Here is an 18,881-nt window from a genome sequence, read left to right as displayed (position 1 = left end):
TGGATTTCTCTTTTTCAGACTGGATTCCACAGATCAAGGCATTACTCTCACCAGAAAGGTGAAAGATCACCCAGCCCAGGTGTGGCTAAGCCTTGCTCTCTGCCCTACACAAACAGGACCTGGAGCCATGAAATTGAGCTGAGCCGACGAGACGCACCCCAAAATCAATCCTCACCGCTGCTGTTTCGGGTTGACCTGGGGTGTGATGCACAGCACCAGCACTTCATTTGGTGCTAACGGTCCTCCTCCATGCTACCAACACAAACCACCAACCAAAAGGCAGCGCATGAGCAGACAGGAACAATGAAGCCACTTGTTCTCAGGAAGCATTCCACCTCTGCCAACAGCCAACCGGATCCAGATGAGGACTGGGGCAGCCGGAGCAGTACATGGCAGAGCAAAGGTGGAACCGTATCACTTGGCACCCAGCTGCTATTTCCAGCTCATCCTCACGTTAGCTCCACTTCTTCATCACTGTTCAGAGCAAGACAACCACGTGCTTGGAGTGAAACCTTGAGTGACAAAGCAGGATTATTCCTTAGGCCTAACGTACAAAGCATCTCACGCATCCGCAGGATCAGTGCCACTGTTTCAGGCACCCACCCAACTGCCTCATTTATTCTTAGAATTAGCTCTCAGCATCATTAAGAGGAAAGCAAATAAAGCGAAGCAACGCTTTAAAGACTTGTAAAATGGAAAAGGAAATTGTCTTTTAAATTAAATGCCTTGTGAGGTCATTCCCATCCACAGCAAATAATATCGTTGGCACTCTCCAAAACTTTGGCCTTAAAAATCACACCAGAACAGCACTTTGCGTATTTGAAGATAAGCACAAAGCAAACATTTAATGCTGTCACCTGAATATCTGAGGCTTTTTCACTTTCATTTCCACAAATTAACACCAGCGTTGCTTGTAAATATAAGCCAGGAAGGAACCTGCAATAAAAGGACATGTTCCAGAAAGTTACTGGATGTAACAGAGAGCGCTGTTCAGTCTGCTGATTGCAGAGCATCAGGTTCCTAAAGAGCAAAGTTTGGACGGTGACCTTGTAGTGAACTCAGTGCCATTCCTTCACAGGGCAGGATGCAGCAAGGAGGTGGGAAGCAGCTCTCTTTGAGAGGTCAGATACCAAGCACTGTGCAGATGCCGGGCCAAAGGGCTGCTGGTCCTCAGCCTCTGTTAGCTGTGCACACATCTCCTGGTGCTCCACAGCCAGGTGCAGGCAGGCAGGGCCTGCTCCAGGCACCCCGAGGTCAGGCAGGCTGAGTGAGGCGCACCTCTCTGCTCTCCAGCACTTCCCCTCCTGGGACTTGGTCCAGCATTGAGCCACGCTGCAATCAAGTGTGAGGATGGATGTGCTGCCAGGAAGGTCTGGCTCAAAGACAAACTTCAGCAGGGAGGAACAGCAGGAAGAAAGGCAGCTCACTTGCCTTCCCACTGTTACTACTCTAAGATGTGCATGAACGCAGTGCAATACTTCTCTTCCCTGTGCTGTAACCTCCACCATTTTATAAAGACGAGACAGCTATGGTTTTATGGTGAAGGAGGGAAGATTTAAGCTGGATGTCAGGGGAAGTTCTTTACTATGAGTGGTGAGGTGCTGGAACAGCTGCCCAGAGAGGCTGTGGATGCCCTGTCCCTGGAGGTGTTCCAGGCTGGGTTGGATGGGGCGCTGGGCAGCCTGGTCTGGTATTAAATGGGGAGGTTGGTGGTCCTGTCTGTGGGAGGGGGGTTGGAGATTCATGATCCTTGAGGTCCCTTCCAACCTGAGCCATTCTGTGAGGCCAAGCACAGCGAGAGGCTCATGCCTGCACTGCAGCACTTCAGAGCAAACAATGCCAGCTCCTTGAGGGAGCTGTGCTTTCCATTCAGGTGGAGACAAAGTTGCAGAGGACAGAATTTATCACAAAGAAAACAGTGGAAAATAAACAAATGCACACCCTGAATGTCCATGAAACACCAAACAAACTTATCACAGACAGAAAAATTAATATATCCCTTTAGAAACAATTTTGCTCCGTCACTGTCGTCAGATGATTTTAAAGCATACAGAATGAACTCTCCGTGCAAATGTAAATAGACATATGCAGTTCACGTTTGGACAATGCTCTCAGAGGGAATGTTGGATTTTTGGGTGGTTCTGTGTAGAGCCAGGAGTTCAACTTGAATATCCTTGTGGGTCCCTTCCAGCTAAGGACACTCTATGATTCAGTGTCTTATTAACACTGAAGATAAAGACGACATACGCAGAAAGCATGCTAGTGTCATACAGCACTTTGGTCACAAGAAAAACAAAATCCCAGATCTATGTCTTGTGCCATTAGTGTGCTTGCTTATTGCAAGTAACTGCAGCCAGTCCAGGTACAATCACACCCCTCTCACTCAAGCAGGCAATCTCCACTGCTCCTGTTAGGAACTCATCAGGCTGCTGCTGGATCTGGCAGCAACCTCTGCGTGGCATACAGGAACCTTTAAGAAAGAGGTGCAGAATTTGCTGTGTGTGTGTCACTGACCTGATCATCCTGGGACCTCTCAACCTCTGGCAGCGGTGTTCTGCTAACAAAGGCAGAATCAACACTTCTTACAGCTTCAAACCCTTCTGACCGGCATCATAGGGGCTTTTTGTGAACAGACAGAGAAAAGAAGGACACGGTGTTTTGTCAGGTTCTCATACTGCTGCTCAGCCCATAATTTATTTCAAAGATCACACACAGTTCCTCTCAAGTATTTGGCAAATGGAGTTTCTCAAGCATTAATACAAAAAATTGTCTCCAAAGCAAAACTCAGCAATGCTGTGAGATAAATCTCAGCTCAGCTGCTGGGGCACTCTGTGCACCTACAGATGCAGATGAGCATGCATAGCACTTCAGTGTGAACAGCTGGGCCACTGATATTACACGCTGCAGAAAAAAAAAAAAAGCTTTGCAGAGGAAAAAGCAAAGCTGCCTACTATGCAAATCCACTAGGTGAGTTTTTACAGCTGCCTTCTATTGCTGCCTTTTGGGGAACCAAAAAGCATTTTTCCATTAATTGTGTTTATCAACTTGGAGAGGAGGTGGATCAATCTAAGCACAAATCAGAGCTTTTCTGTGATTTATCTACCATGGAGACCTGCAGGATAGGGGCGATTAGCTGCCTACAATCACTTTATATCCTATGCAGCTGGGCGTTAAAGGAACACCAACACTCTGCCTGATTTGTGTGAGCCCTCTGGACTTACTGAGTTTCACATCAATATGATCAGATTTCAGACTGGAGGATGTTTTTTTCTTCAAGAGATCCTAACTCCGATTTGAAGTCTGTTATTGAAGGGGGTGAGAGGAACTCACGTGTTGGATATCCTTCTGTCAGACAGTGACACAGCAACACTGGTCTCATGGCAATCACATCAAGAGAAGAAATGGCCCTGGCTATTCAGTTGCCACCACATACCAAGAGGAACAATTCGAGGTCTCATCACAGAGAAGCTTTCTTCCGGACATGATTGCTGACTTTACAACTCTTTGCTCTCAAGGGGGAGGTAATTGCCATTATTGGAGTTGCTTGACCTCCTGGGCTGAGTTCATCTTATTTGTTTCTCACGGTGGAACTCCAACACAAAAGCTTTAACTTATCCCTTCTTTTACCTACCTAAAGCATTTGCTTTTTAAGTCCATTTACAACTAACACACGTGCTTTCTTCTGTGCTTTACAGCTTCAGTGGCAGCCAAGTTCCAAGGTAAAGCACATTTGAATAGGAGTAATTACTACAGATAAACCTGCTGATCAGATCCCCAGAGGTGAGTGAGAGCAGTTGGACACTGGCACACAGTTTTACAACTGCCACACATTGATGAAATACTTTCCAGTCTTTGATGTTCAAATGCAGATCTCACTCCACACACAGCTGCTCCAGGCAGTGGTTCTACACATGCAGGTAGCTTTCTCTCCTAGTGCTGATCCCTTGAACCCAGACATTCCCATACTCATTCACAAAAGCATAATTAAAAAGACAACAGAGCAAGTTACAGGCAAGCAATATCTAAACAAGACAGCTTGTTGGCTAGACTCCTGTGCTGAGCCCTACACACCATTTTCAAAGGCCATTTACTCTGACACAGAAAGCAGAGAGCAAGAGACTTTTCTGGAAGCAGCAATGTCACTTTAAACTATCAGAGATGCTGGGACTATATCCATCTACTGTATCAGCTGTGGGCAGCTGATGAGACCTCGAATTGTAACAAGGCCCTTGTCTTAGCCAGCTTTAGAGATGACAGCAGATGCAGCCCATCAGATAATCCCTGAATCACCGTGCAAGGCGTGTGCCATGCAGTGTTAATAACCTCTTCTCAGTAGGTCGCCAGTAAAGCTCATTACAGGAAGCTGGCTCTGTCCTTCAGCAATGTGACAGGTGATTCTCGAGGAAAGAAACTGTTCTCACTTCCTGTAGGACTGGATGCCTGCAGGAAAATAAAGAGAGCTTGTCAACTAAAAGCAGGATTTATCAAAGGGCAAGAGCTGCCTGAGGGGAACTGTACAGTGACACAGCCACCACAGAGAGCACACACAGAGGCACCTTAACCACTGAAAAAAATGCAGAGAGTGTTTATGGCAACAACTTGTCAGGGGATACTGAAAGAATAACCCGAGCAGCCTGAAGCCACCCACTGGTACCAGTGACATCCTTGTTCCTTTAGCACAGATTTTTGTTCCACTCCAGTTCCACCATGCCCTGGGCACAGCTTGGTACAACACACAAATCCCTTCTCTTTGGATTACCCTTAAGAGGTGCTTGGAACAGAAGCAGAGTAAGGCACAAGGTAAATTAAATCACTCAGCCATGTGTACACAGAGCACATAAAGCACAACTGAAAAACTCCAGATCTGGAGATCCACTCTGTGTTCCAGCCACACTGCCACCCCTGCACCAGCTAGGAAGAGGAGTCAGCAGAAAGTCCAGCATGGCTGGTGGTGTCTGGAGGAGCTCCATTTTGCTGCAAGGTGCAGCTTTGGCACTCTGCTAACAGCAGGCTCCATCTCAGGCAGGATCCTGGCCCCAGGGCTGGAGCTGCACTGAGTACCTGTGCTTCCTCTGCATTCCTCAGGCATTCCAAACACCCTTCACACTCCAGTCCAGTTAGGTCAGCTAGGTTTGTGTAAAAGCAACTTATTTCCAGTAAAAATACTTACAATAAATATTAAAAGAAAGCTAAAACTGCATCTCTAAAGTAATCACATCAAGTAAGTGTAATCAGAAACTCATTTTTTTCCTCTTAGTGCCCTGAGCTTGTTCTTCTGCCAAAGAAATCCACAAAGTAAAGACAGTCTTCCAGAAAGACACATTAAATACATGATTAAAACTCCTCTAACACAACTTCAAAATCAGCAGCATTATACATTGTGCCCCTGGGAAAGGGACTTACTCCATATCCCTACAAGAGCAGCATATACATTTCACATCTTTCACAGGACACAAGCATTGTGAAGTGAAAAGCTCCAAAAAAGAAAACAGAATAAGGATTTGGGCAAGTTTTGGTGTGCACACCCATTCTGTGCTTTTCCCTTATTCAGTAAAGCTTTTCCTCTTTAATGGACTAGTGACTCTGGAAATGAAGCAGGAACTGAAATGAACAGACTGCTGGTCACTAGCTCCACATGTAGTCAGTACTTCTATCACAGGAAATGGAGAGCATTGATGTCAGGGGTAAAACACAGGGCATACACAGCAAAAGTAAAGCTGAACAAGCTGGCAGTTTTACCTAAGCACGGGACTATTCAAGCAAGTACTCAACTTGTCAAAACCACTCTTAGCCACCAGGGACATTCCCTTCCATTGCCCCACTTGTACCTCCAGAAAGAAACGTGCCCTCCCTTCACATTCACCCTGTGTAAAACAGCAATGAGTGAGCAGCACAGAAGATATAGGAAGTTCTTTCGTTTCCCTCTCTTTAGTGATTTTCTACATTATTTCAGTTCCCTATGTTTCATTTTCCTTACCTGGAACGAGAAGTTAACAATAAGCATACATCTCAAATTTCTTGGGCAGGTGCAGGAGGCATTCAGAGCTACCCCACTTTCCTGAATTGCTTAAAGGTAACAGTTTCAGCTAAGAGTGGAGCTGCTGTTACCTTGTGATCATCACTAAATTTCTCACCATACCTCTGGAACCATACAGCACACAGCTCCTTCCAATTTTAATTGTTGCTGGCCTCAGGGGCATCTTATTTGCACTCCAGAGAAAAGGCTTATATTTGTCACTCAAGAATGCACCTTCCCACTGTGAATGCACCACCTTCATTCCTCCCACCCCAGAACCCAGAGCTCACACACCCTCTAAATCTCCATACACTGTTGCACGAGTATCTGAGACCAGCATTTCTACTTCACTGTGCTGAGGTTGGCAGGCCTGAAGCACGCTTCCTTCTCTCCCCTCCAACCTCAGGCCACCGCCCTCCTCTCTTCTGAGCCCACTGCAATCTAGTGCTGCTTGCATTTCTTCAGGAAACGACTCATCCAGATGGTTCTTAAATGCGAGTCTCCAGCAGAAGGATGACTGCCACAAGCAGCACACCATGCCTGGCTGCCTGCTAACATCTGGTCTGCATTCAGTGGCAGTGTAGACACACCCAGGGACCCAAATTCAAAAACGTTAGACAAGTTATACAGCAGAGTGAACAAGTGTCTAAAGAAAAAGAGACAGTAATGACATCCAGAGAATGTCTAATATGAGACTAGAAGTTTCCCCCCATACTTTGGAGAAATTGGGCCACTTTTCTCCACCCAGAGACAGGAAAAAGCGTGTCTCTGTTCACATGACAGTCTGGAAATAGGAGCAGAGTTCAGCAAGATATAATTTCATGGTTGTGCATCCTGCAGATGACAAGTACAATGTCATATACTCCTGGCACACTCACAGCACACGACTTCATTCCTGGAGAGCTCCTGCAGTGCTCCCTCCTTTCCCACCCCAAGTGCTGACAAGCAGAATGATGACAGTTTCCACTTACTCTGTCTGCTCCTTGTGGATGATCCCGAGGAGCTGGGACGGCTCGTTTGTTGGGGTCCAGACTGAGAGAACTGGGGGGCAATGGTTGGGATCTTCCCCTTTCTGGGGCTGGCACTGTATATTTCAGGAGTGCGAGGGATCTTAGGTTTGCTGGTAAAGGCTGAAGAAAACTCACTGCAGGACATGGAAAAGGGTTAGCAATGCATGGAAATATATGCACAGTAAGCCTGCAATCAAGCGAAACCAAGTGACAGCATGCTAGCCCACCCAAATTCAGGGAGACTATCAAATGGAGAGGAACATGGCAGCACTGGTACTACTGCAGGGCATGCACCCACCACAGCCCCCAGCTCTATGGATGTGTCTCTTCTGTTCAAACCCGATACTTTAAACAAGATTGAACCTGCTCAGCTAGATCCCTCACAAACAAGGAACAGACGTTCAGTTTGTTTTGTCCAGATTGTTTTCTATCACATTTATCTTACACAGACTCATACAGAGGTACAAAACATGTATAGGGATGCTACAGCATAGGAATGCATCCTCATAGGCCACAACACCAACAGACACATAGCCTTGCTGGCTCCGAGCTGTGACAAGATTCATAATCTCCCAGAAGTCTTTATCAAAAGCACAAAAAGCTGCAATAGCATCTATAAAATAAATTCCCTAAGCACACAGGTACCTCACTCACACTGAGAACACTGCTGTGATTTCATATTCTGCACATGCTGCAGGAATACCAGTCTTTAGGATTTAGTCCATAACTACATAAGGACACACTGTCCTTTCCTGTCCTTAGCATAAATATATTTTTTCTGGTATACGAAAAGTGAAGGCTACCAGGAAATATAAGTTCGTAACATAATATCGAATCTATATTCATGTTGGTTCTGGTAAGGCAATTTCCTCCTAAGGGGAGAAAAGATTAAAGTGAAATAACAGCTTCATGAAGAAGCACATTGTATTAAAAGGAAATAAAAGCAGAGTCAAAGTAGGAGATCCATAAAAGTGCCATCGAAAGGAAGGTGATTAAAGTTTTATTTGGAAAGTCGCAGTGTTATTAGCTCCATCAAAAGAACCTTTGTGAGCATCAGAGAAGGTGATTAGGGGATTTTCAAGACATTTAATCCCTCCCTGCCTCCTGGGAATGCTGCTGAGTCAATGATCAGCCATTCCACTCCCTGCTTCACCTTGCAAGGAGATGTGGCAGCCAGTGCTTCTTCATATTTGATGCAACATTAATTGCCTGTATTTTGCATTCATACGTGCTAAGTATTAGGGACAGACACCAACTCATTTCCTCAGAACCACCTCTGCAGCCCTCCATCTTCCACTGAGTATGACAAGTATTAAACTTGCACCATTTCAAAAGAGGCAGATGGCAGCAAAACAAAGCCAGAACCCAGAGATGGGTTAAACTCACCCTGAGCTGTGAATCACATCTTTAAATTTAGTCTCTCTCCATCAAACAGTTTCATTGTATGGCTTGTTTGCAGTTTTATCCACTTGGGCTCAAGAGCTGCGTTTCAAGTTGTGGCATCTTAGTTGGACTAAGATATGTTAACACAGATGGAAAAGCAAGACCCAGCAGCCTCAGTAGTATTTGAGGCATAAGATTTTTCATTATTTGGAAATACCTTTATCGAAAAGAAGGAACGCAGAATGGTACTGTATGATGGCTCACGTTATTTGCAAACTGTCTGGAAAGGATTATACGAAATAACTCACTAGTAAACACTGTAAAGGTCAAAGAATACTCTGCTGGTATTCTGACAGGATGTAAAGCAGATCTCAAGTCTCCCTGTGCCCAGGTGTCACTGAACTACTTCATCTTCTACTACATCAATACATAGAGACCAACAGAAAGACGTTGTTCGGTTTCTAATAGTATTTCACTTATCTGGCATCCTTTAGATTTGAGAAAAAAAGCAGCAAAATCTGCTGTGGGATAATGATCTGTGATATTTGGTGAAGAAGTCAATTATGACAAGGTATGGCAATCCGAGAGCAGGTGCTCTAACAAAAAAATAAAACACAACCCTAAATTTGCACTGACGAGAATGAAAATTGTCTGGAAAAATGGAAATGGTTGTCCACTGTCTGTTGCGAGTATAACAGACTGACACTGAGATCTAAATAAGCCAAGAGGTGTGATAAGACTTGACATATAAACAGAACATATAAACTGCTCTCTCCAAGAGAAACACACTCAGACTTCTGGCCAATTTCACCAGACTGTAAGAAAGGGACAACTGAAGGAGACCCTCCAGAGCTTCATCTCTTTATGATGATGATACTGGCCACAGGCATGATAAAAAAAATAAGGGATTTTTTAAGCAAGCCTCCATCATAAACTCAAGTCTATTACAAATGTATGTTTTATTAGCTAAGAAGCACAACACAACTGTATTTTTACATGGACTCATAGAACCATAAGATGGTTTAAGCTGGAAGGGACCTTTAAGATCACCTACTTCTAACCCCCTCTGCTATAAGCAGGGACACCAGGTTGCTCAAAGCCCAGTGGATCAAAACATAGCAGAGAACAGTGCAGAAGCAGCTGCCAGTCTGGCTTGCATCAGTTGCAACCAGTTGTTCCTACAGAAACACAGTAACTGTGATGGACAAGCCACTAGTAGGGCATCTCAGACTGATTTACTGCAAATGTAACTTTGCAGATCTCTTCTGCAGTTAAATTCTGAATTAATGCTGCTCAAGGAAGAGGAGAAATACTCAGTATCTCCATGAGTCAGTCTTCCTTTTTTCATACAGAACTTTTCTGGATGGTCTCAGTATTTCTGTAGTAAGAAGGAGGCCCCTCTGACAGTAGCCATATGACCAAAGCAAGGATTAATTAATTCACTGTTTTGCAAACACATGAAAGTATGCTTCCAAGGAGGAAAGAACGAAAGGAAGAAAAAAAAGGCAGGTCTAGGTATTGCAACACCAACATATCAACAAAAGACCCCAACACAGAAAACTTTATGTTCTGCTTGAACTGTGAATGGCTGCATTCCCACATTTGTAACTTGAGGCTGCTTTCGTAAATACCAATTACTGCATGCACGGTGAGGAAGCATGAGATGAAGAGATATTACCTCCTTCTGCAATGCTGTATCCATTCAGTTAGAAATATATTACTGAGATTTAGATACGCTTTTATTCAAAAATATTCAAGATTATTGAGGACACATCCTTTTAACAATGGATAATGACTGCAGGGAAGCACAGCCACACACTGAGGGCAAGATACTCCCTACTTATCATCTCTTGCAAGCTGAGGCCTGAGAAATAGCCTCCCACCATCTGCCAAAGCACAAAGCAAGCAATTTGGTCATAACATTCTCATGGTCTGTCTGTATTTGTAGTAAGTGCTTAGCTACTGTTAAGAGAGGCAACACAGAAGTAAAACCAGTAATGCTGGGATAGTATGACAACTAAGCACTTCAACTGCTCAACAGCGATAATTTGTTGACAGTATATTATTTCTCAGATCTCACCATGGAAGTAGCACAATTAGAATATATTTATATATATAGAAAGGAATCTGTACGCCAAATAGAAACAAAGCTCTAAGCAAATAATCCAGTTCCCAGGTGTGCTAGAGCTTTAACTGACATGGGTAATTAAGCCCTTCTGAAAAATCTGACCCGTGAAGAGTCAGTAAAACCTTTAACGCATCTCCACCCATTCTGTGTTTTACTTTTGGAATGTATTTGCTTTTAACATTTCTATACTCTCACTGTTTAAAACTTGGCCCAATCAAATTAGCTTTAGGAAAAAGCTGTTAACGTCTGAAGGACACATGCAGGTCCTGAAAAAACTTCGGTAAATCTTGGTCCAACTCCTAATGAATTCCTACTTCTCGTCCAGGATATAACATCACCAACCTCCATATGACAAAAGCTTCAGAGAGGGCTCAATGTATGAACAGGAGAAGGAGAGCAATATCTTTCTTCTTTTAACAGAAATTGTTTCAAGACAAAGTTGAAATCCTCTACGGGGAGAGCATGTAATATTGACTTCCTTGCTCTTCCTACGTAGGAAATAAGCCATCAAGGACTGTGGTCAGCAATGCCAGCTACTCAGCATGTTTAAACACAACATATCCAATTAAATACTTAATTTCTCTTCTCTACATTAATTCCTGCCCTCTTCTCATAGCTACACCTCTTTCTTTATTATTCCAATGATTTTTCATGGGGTACAGTAGAGTCATCTAAGGAAGCAATCAGGAAGTTTTACTTGCAGAAAACCAGGCTGTGCATACATGTGATGTTCATTAGTAACATCTTGCTTGAGGTTTCTCCCATTCTGGACCAGATGCTTAGAAATTGAATGGCTGCCTCTGGCACTGCTAAGGGTATTTTGTTTGGCAAGCACTACCACAGCTGTCTCAGACCAGACTACATCATACATCAAATGACTTCACAGATTGTCTTCACAGCAGCATGGAATTAGCTGGTAAATCCCCTCAGACTCCTCTCACACTCTTAGATATTCATCTGAATAAATCATACCTATGAGAATGCCCGTTCACTTTGTCTTGGGTGAAGTCAGTAGACTGGGAAGACAAGATATCACCAGTTTTGATGCTTTGGTCCATCCTACTGCCTGATGAGAATGTTTTAGATGGCTTCATTTCAATCGCTGTTTTAAAAGGAAACACAATTCAGTGAGGAATTCTTAACAGTTTGCTAGAAACACAATCAAGTAGTTGTGTGAAAGAAAGGCAGAGACAAAAGCAGGCTACCGAGTTACTGTGGCAGAGCACTCTGCAGCTCATCAGCTGAGCCAGGCTAACTGCATGCGTGCATACTTCCAGCCCCTTGCAATTGCAAAGTAAAACACACTTGGATTATTTTCAAAGCAGCTCCACTTTGCATTTGTGATGGGCTAGGAGCACACAGACCACCAGTTAACATATATCAGTTAATATACGATGCCTTATTAAAGCCACAGGAACGCAGCCACCTGCGTTGGTCTGTCCATATCCACAGCAACAGGCTGCCACAGCAGGCAAAAAAAAGTGTTCAGGACACCTCTGTCAGAATTGAGCTCTATATTTCCTCAATAAATTTCACCTTCTGCCTTGTGCTAATGTGAAACAGAAGGACAGTCAGCTTGCTGAGAGACACAGGAGTACCAAGATGTGCAAGTCCAATACGAGGGCAGGAAAATCTCTAGCTCTATTCCTCTGCATTCCTCCCATGCCTGGGACAGATTGCCCTCCTGTTTATTTGCTCACATGCTGATAGGGATACAGTTCAGGCCCCTTTCAGACAAGAACTTGGCTGTCTAGTGCATATTCTGTCTGGGATTCACTGTAAGTATAATAAGATGACCAAGGTTCATCTTTAGTCCACAAGTTTTCTGCTTGTAGGAGGGGAAAAAAAAAGTCAGAATTACAATTATAGACACATTTCCAAACTGATAACATGGGAAGATGGTCCTAGACAGAATCAGAAAAATAAGAAAGCAACACAAGAACAGGTGACTAGATCCAGGTGCAGAGGACACAGAAAACAGGAGGGGTTTCTTGATGTTAAGTTTTGCTTCCCTGAGATATGACCCTGTTGATATCAACTGTTCACATAAAGCTTTTCTTTTTTACTCTTGGTCTTTCATTATTCATTTCACGACTGGAACACATAAAACTTTGAAAACCAAAGCATTTGTGTGATGCTGAAAAACACATACTCTGAAGTGAGTAGCTTCCTAATACTCAAGAGCTCATTAAATTGCATATGCTATTTCACAGCAATGACATTTGACTGGGCATTGTGAGAGCCTTTATAAGCAGTACAATCTAGTTATCTTACTAGTATCCATCTACACAAGTTCTGATAGAAAACAGCTAGCAAACTTTTTCAGAGGGTACAAAAAAGGTTAGAAAATATGAAGACATTAAAGTTGGCAGCATCTTCTTCAGCATGAAAACATTAAATCCATTCTCTCCTTCAAAAATTAGCATTTGCTTTGCTGACTTGCTCAGATTCCCTTTATAAGCCGCCCCACAAATCTCTACAAGCAATCCACCAGACAGCATCAGCAGCACAGATAAGGAGACAGAGGTCAGCAAATGCATTTCACTGGCAAGATACGAACAAGATGTAGCTCAGAAGGCACGCTGGCTCCTGGTGGCTGCGTAATACCTTGGAAATAGCACCCAAAGGAGAGCTGAATCTACAACACGCTTTAAAACAGCGACTAGCAGCACATTTTATACCTGCTTTGCTTAATTTCCTTTACAAAGCGTATGTGCAACTCAGTTTCTTTTCCTTCTATACAGAGAAGCTGTCAAACCAGCATTCTGCTGGCCAGCTGACTTCCCTGCAGAGCAGGCTTAGCTACACTCAGTGTGCTACAGCACATAGCAAGGCTCAAGGACAGCAGCTCTGACTCCAGCACAACAGCAAGAACCCAAGCGCCCAGCTCAAACAGGAGCTTCATCTGCTTCTATCATGGCCTTTCAGCATGTTATATTTATCAGCTCTAGGCATTATGCAAATGGATTCCTGTCTGCAAGACCTTGGTTACTTTTCTCAGAATCCTTTTCATTTCCTCTAGGAAATTCAAAAAACAAGAAGGGAGAGAAAAAAGCTATGTTATTTCTTGACTGCTTCAAAGCATATTTTTCAGCAAAGTAAAGGCAGGCTTTTGTCTGAGCTTATTGGTAATTCTGTACTAGACGTGCTGCAACATCCTTTATTTAAGTTTGCAGAACGTTTTGTTTAAAACTCTAATTGGAAACGACAATGAATCCCTGCAAACAGGTTGTAACAGTCACATCAAAAGTTGCACGATTCTGTGGATATTGGATCAGAAGTATTTCAGAAGCCTATAACCTCTTAAACTCCATCATGTGTTTCTGAACTCTCAGGTCCAGATGAGCGTGCACTGATTTCAGTGCAAGTTGCAAGGACAGAATCTTTAGCAGCATCACCCACAATGCAGCTACACAGCACAGAGCTTCCCATCCTCCACAAGCTTTTATGGTTGCAGTTGCAAAATGAAGAAGATAACTGCAGCTGCCTTGATTTTTATACAGAGGTCTGGCCAGCGGAGCCTGCAGGTGCCAGCACACAGTAATTCATTTAGATCTGAACAAGGGTATATTTGATCAAGTAAGTGGCTTTGCCTGGTGGGAAGTGCACTGTATCTGGGCTGCGGCTCTTTCCCTAGGCAGAGAATGTCATGGAGTGAAAGAAAATCCACTTAGCATGTCGGAAGCCCTGGGTATGATCCCTGACCCTTCCACAGGAAGGGAGATGGAGCGAGGCAATGGAGACCATTAGTGTCTGCTGGGCGCACATCGCTTTCTGCAGCTGTTCGTTCAGCTGGAGCTGAATGCAGTCCCAATATCACACAGGCTGCCCCAAACAGAGGGCATGCTCCAAGGCTACATTGAAAATAATAATTCAAAAACCTACAACACACACGTTGGGTCCCAAATGCTTGCCCCAGTCAAGACACCAACAACTTCCTTACATGAAGAGGAAGCGCAGAGGTCAACAATGCCAGAGCTGCTCCCAGCACAGACAGGAGGAGAACCACTCAGCAGAGACTTTTCATCCCTATCGTGACAAGAAATGGAATCGTTTTCTGGCCTGGAGGAGAAAGGAGAAGGCAGGGCGATGAATATTTGCAGTTACCTGAGCAGAAGTTCTATTTTCTTCAAATTGCCTGTAATAGAAGAAATTAAAACGTGTATTTTTCATATAGCAAACTAGTGCCAAGGCCATAATTTAACTGCACAACTGTAGCTTCCCCAGACCAGCTGATGTTGGACGTATTTGGAAGGAACATTTTTTCCTACAGCAATGAAGAGCCAAGGAAAGGAAACTGTACCTCCTTACAGTCTGAAGACCCAAAATACCAGCATGACACTTAAAGAAAAATACTGCAGCAGTGGGCCTGTGAGGTCTCCAGTTCTCAGCTTTTTCATGCATTTAAGTTTTGCTTCTGAATACAACAAGGATTTCACTTTATAAAGAGCAGTATACAACACTCATTTAAAGGAGGTAGGATGTAGAACTTTAGATTCCCCAAGTTAGGTGGATCAATGAGAAACCTAAGCAGCTGAAGATGAGAAAAAGAACAAGATGGCTTGTTAATAAGCAATAAAACCCAGGAGAAGTGAGAAGGGTGTGCAAACCATGAAAAGAAACGGGCAGAAAGTTCCCCTGTCCAATAGCTTAATTGCCTTAACCTGCTACATTTCTAGTTAGAAAGGGAACATTCCAAGGAGGCAGTTAATGATTTCACAGCTAAACCAGTTTCTAAGGAAACAGCTAGCAGAATATTAAGTAGCTCAGTCCCCCTCCAGTGATCTCAGCAGTGAGGCTTTGGAAAGGAGGGAAAGGAAAAAAAAGCAGCCTTGCAGTATTTCCTGGCTCCCCATAAAGCAAGAGCTTGTCCATACAGGGATCCCATGACAATTCATCTGAAATAACCAGAGACTTGTCTGTGCTGGGAAGTCAGAAAAAACTGCATGGAATATCAGCTCCATGTGCAGTAGCTCCTCTGTATTGATTTTCTGTGTGAATACTCCTATTCAGCACCAGAAATCCCCCTCTTCTTTTTTGAGGTGTGAACCAACAACTCAGAGATGCATTATAGTATCTCCATTAAAAGCATTCTCTTTCATCATGTTTCAAAGATAGAATATGTTGCATCAAGTCTTGCAAATTTTTTCTGCAAACATCTCAGGTAATTCAGATTAATTGTCCTGGATTGCTCCTAAGTAAATATGCTACACAAGAAAGTAGGATGTGACACTTTCATACCATTTCATCTGATGGGAATGTGAGCCACCTGAACCATTTAAAATATGAAATACATCCACTTCAGATATTGCTTTCAAATTAAGGCAGATAAGATTTCACTACTTGTATTATCTTGCTCTTGCAAGGCTTCCTATTAGAGTATTTCTCATTCTAGCGAGTCAATTCTTATTAGAATTAGAAAGGCATAAGGCCAGCAAAGTGCATCAATATCTGAACAAAATCTAGTTCAAGTGTGCTCATTCACTGCCATTTTCTTGCACACAGATGTGTAACAAGGTGGCTTAATTTTGCATCTAGCAGTGACCTGAAGCTGCATTACAGAGGGTGGGGAGATGTTCATAAGGAGGTTCATGTTTTGATAATAAAACACAACACTGGCATCACTTGGGTAATCCCAGGATTCTGTTAAGTTACCCAGGTAGATGGTGCAAAAAAAAGAAAAAAAAAAAAAGAGGCACTTGATCAATTTGATCATAGAGACCATTCCTGATACAGTATTTGTAATGCATTACATTGCACCAGGAAATAAAAACTATTTCCCCTGATTTGACCTGTTTTTTCCCTTTGGAAAGTCATTCCATGTGCTAGTTTTCCTCTCCACTTCTAAAGCAGGAATGTAATGCTCAAGACACTCCAATAGTAATTAAGATTTACTCTTGAAAAACACTTTCTAATACTTTCTAAATACACAAAATGCTAAGTAGGGCTACCTTAACAGCTGGTGCTACAGTATGAGTCCAGATCTTCTAGTTCACTATGGGAAAAATACCATGCAGGGGAAGTGGGACCTTGAACACAGACCCTATGATGATGTGGCACTGCGTATTTAATGATGCATTAGCCAGCTTAGACTTCTAAGGCACACAGTTGTTTTGCATGACTGCAGAGAAAAAGATTATCTTATCTCTATGCTTCTAATACAAGTTTGTATAAATCAGTTGGTGTTTTCTTCACACACACTCTCTCTCTTAATATACAGGAAGAGGGAGAGGGCTTGCAAAAGCACTGGATATTGAGATGGTGCAAAAGCTGATGACTGTGAGAAATGATGCAAACTCCAAATTGGCATCCAGGTTACATCAGGATAAAGTAGGCTCCATACTCAAACAGAGGTCATTCTGTTGAGTCAGAAAAAAAAAAATTAAAAAAAAAATCAAGACTGTGCAAGACAAATTCTGCTCTGCAAAAGCCAAAGCTTTTCTTTCTGCCTTGGAAGTGTGCTTCATTCACCTTCCCTAGTTTTTTGAGAAAGATGTTTCCGGAGCATCCCCAGATCTCATATGCTATGCTTATCCATTCTGAGACTATAGTGACATGAATCAATACAATCCCACATGAATTGTACTGCTGCCAAAAACAAACAAACAAAACCCCACAAAAACATATCAGTTGAAAATAAGTGTTTTTAGTGAACCAGGAAGGCTTCAAGTCAGATCACTTGCTTGTTCAAATGTCACTGCAAGATAGTGGTGGGAACAGACACAGGCTGGATAACACAGGAATCACTCCCCATCCACAACAGTAAGCTTAGGTCAGATTCAGCTATGCATGTCCAACTACTGCCTACATCAATCCTCTGTTGTCTGAATGGACCTTGCACCCTAAAACGTGGAAGAAATGTATTTAAAAAAATTGAAAATACAAACATGGAAGCAAAAAGCAGCAGAGGAATGACACGGGACAGTCTTCAGAATTCCGAGCTGATACAAACCCAGGCATTTTACACACCCCATACAAGCTACAAACAGAATACACTGCAAGAAAAAGAAAGGATTATATTCCTCGTGTTCATAATCCAACTTCAAATCAAACTGATCAGTAAACATTTGTTCAACTTGTTAAATTATGTGACGTCAGCCAACGGATGTTTCTCTGCCTGCCTGCAGCACTCTCCATTCTATTGTGAAATGATCTTTAAAGAATGACAATGGCAGTGCACTTTCAAGTATGGAGATTTTATTTATCTGGAAGTAAGAAGCATTTGTTCGTTTTTTTAAGATGCTTTAAAAAAAAATTCAACTTTGCCTCATGTGCTTCAACTTACGTTGGGTACGCAGTTCTGTGATAACCTGGAGTCACAGGTCTCTGGAGAGGCTCATCTATACTCTGATGGACACTAGGAAACAGCTTCCTCTTGGTCTTTGGAGTATGAGTCATTATCTGAGACAGGGGTAATAAAGAAATGGAAAAACAAAGAGAAGACAGTGGGAAGAAAGGTAAATGGAGCCACTGAAGACATTCTATAGAAATACTACATTGGAAGATAAGTTGTGATTCAGTGCCACAACACATAACTCCTTGGGATCACCACGGGCTGCTCCATGACATCTTAACTCAGGTCATCTCCATCACCACCATAACCAGACTGTGAACTCTGAGGTCCAGAAGGCAATCAAACTTAACTCAAACTTGTCGCAGCATAATAAATGGTATTCATGCCAACTTCATGCTTTTTTTACTTAATGGCTTTTAAATGCTTGAGGCAAGACATACAATACTTGATCTGGCATAAAGCCTAATGTAATAGTTAATCTTTCAACTTAAAAAAAAAAAAAAGAAAAGAAAAAAATTCAGACCAGCAATATTCCAGCATTAACTTTCTCAGCACTTGTCTTTGCATGTCACAATCACTGATCTAGCACTAGAACCCCAAAGCTGCCTTCAGCTTCTTATTAAGCTGCAGCCTGACCACCTCTCACGAAGGGGCAACTGTTGTTCTCAAACTTATGCTACTTCTGAACTACAGCTAAGAAAAAGAGTGAAAGATGTGGAGTGCGATGCAGGTAGAACCTATTCCTTTAAAATAACAAATTGAAGACAGAATGATCTTAGAAGGCAACAAAACTGCTGAAATTAAACACTTAATCCAGCAAATTCACTTGTTCAGGATCGTGGAAAGTAGTACTTACTCCCAAGTATTCAGTTGTCAACAGCTTCTCTCCTGTAAGCTCTCCCAGTTGAGGCTGTAAAACCTCATCTTTGTCCAGGTCAGCCTCCATGATGTCATGGTCCTCCTGCAACAGCAACACGCACCTTATTTGAGCACAGGTTCTGAGGAAGTTTAATTTCAGATTTACTTCTCACTTCAGTAGTCACTCAGCTG

At 42.9% G+C, this 18,881-nt stretch overlaps 1 protein-coding gene across 6 annotated transcripts in view; it reads right to left on the bottom strand.

The window, feature by feature from the left end:
* The window catches only part of ARMC9 (armadillo repeat containing 9), a 60,900-nt gene that overhangs the window by 2,080 nt on the left and 39,939 nt on the right, over positions 1–18,881 (bottom strand). For 2 of the 6 annotated variants that reach the window (XM_031603486.2, XM_031603483.2), the window contains 6 exons: positions 18,688–18,792; positions 17,823–17,938; positions 14,481–14,599; positions 11,510–11,639; positions 6,988–7,160; positions 67–4,440 (listed from right to left, as the gene is read on the bottom strand). In XM_031603486.2, the coding sequence (XP_031459346.2) occupies positions 4,418–4,440; positions 6,988–7,160; positions 11,510–11,639; positions 14,481–14,599; positions 17,823–17,938; positions 18,688–18,792 (666 nt within the window). In that variant the 3' untranslated portion in view covers positions 67–4,417. Of the gene's footprint in view, positions 1–60; positions 4,441–6,987; positions 7,161–11,509; positions 11,640–14,480; positions 14,600–17,822; positions 17,939–18,687; positions 18,793–18,881 lie in introns of those variants that run through there. The other 4 variants (XR_016469680.1, XR_016469681.1, XM_090147457.1 and 1 more) reach the window with 4 other exon arrangements.

The sequence above is a fragment of the Phasianus colchicus genome, chromosome 10 (assembly GCF_987193195.1).
Source record: "Phasianus colchicus chromosome 10, bPhaCol1.hap1.1, whole genome shotgun sequence".
Lineage (NCBI taxonomy): Eukaryota > Metazoa > Chordata > Aves > Galliformes > Phasianidae > Phasianus > Phasianus colchicus.
This window is presented reverse-complemented; position numbering and strand designations above follow the sequence as displayed.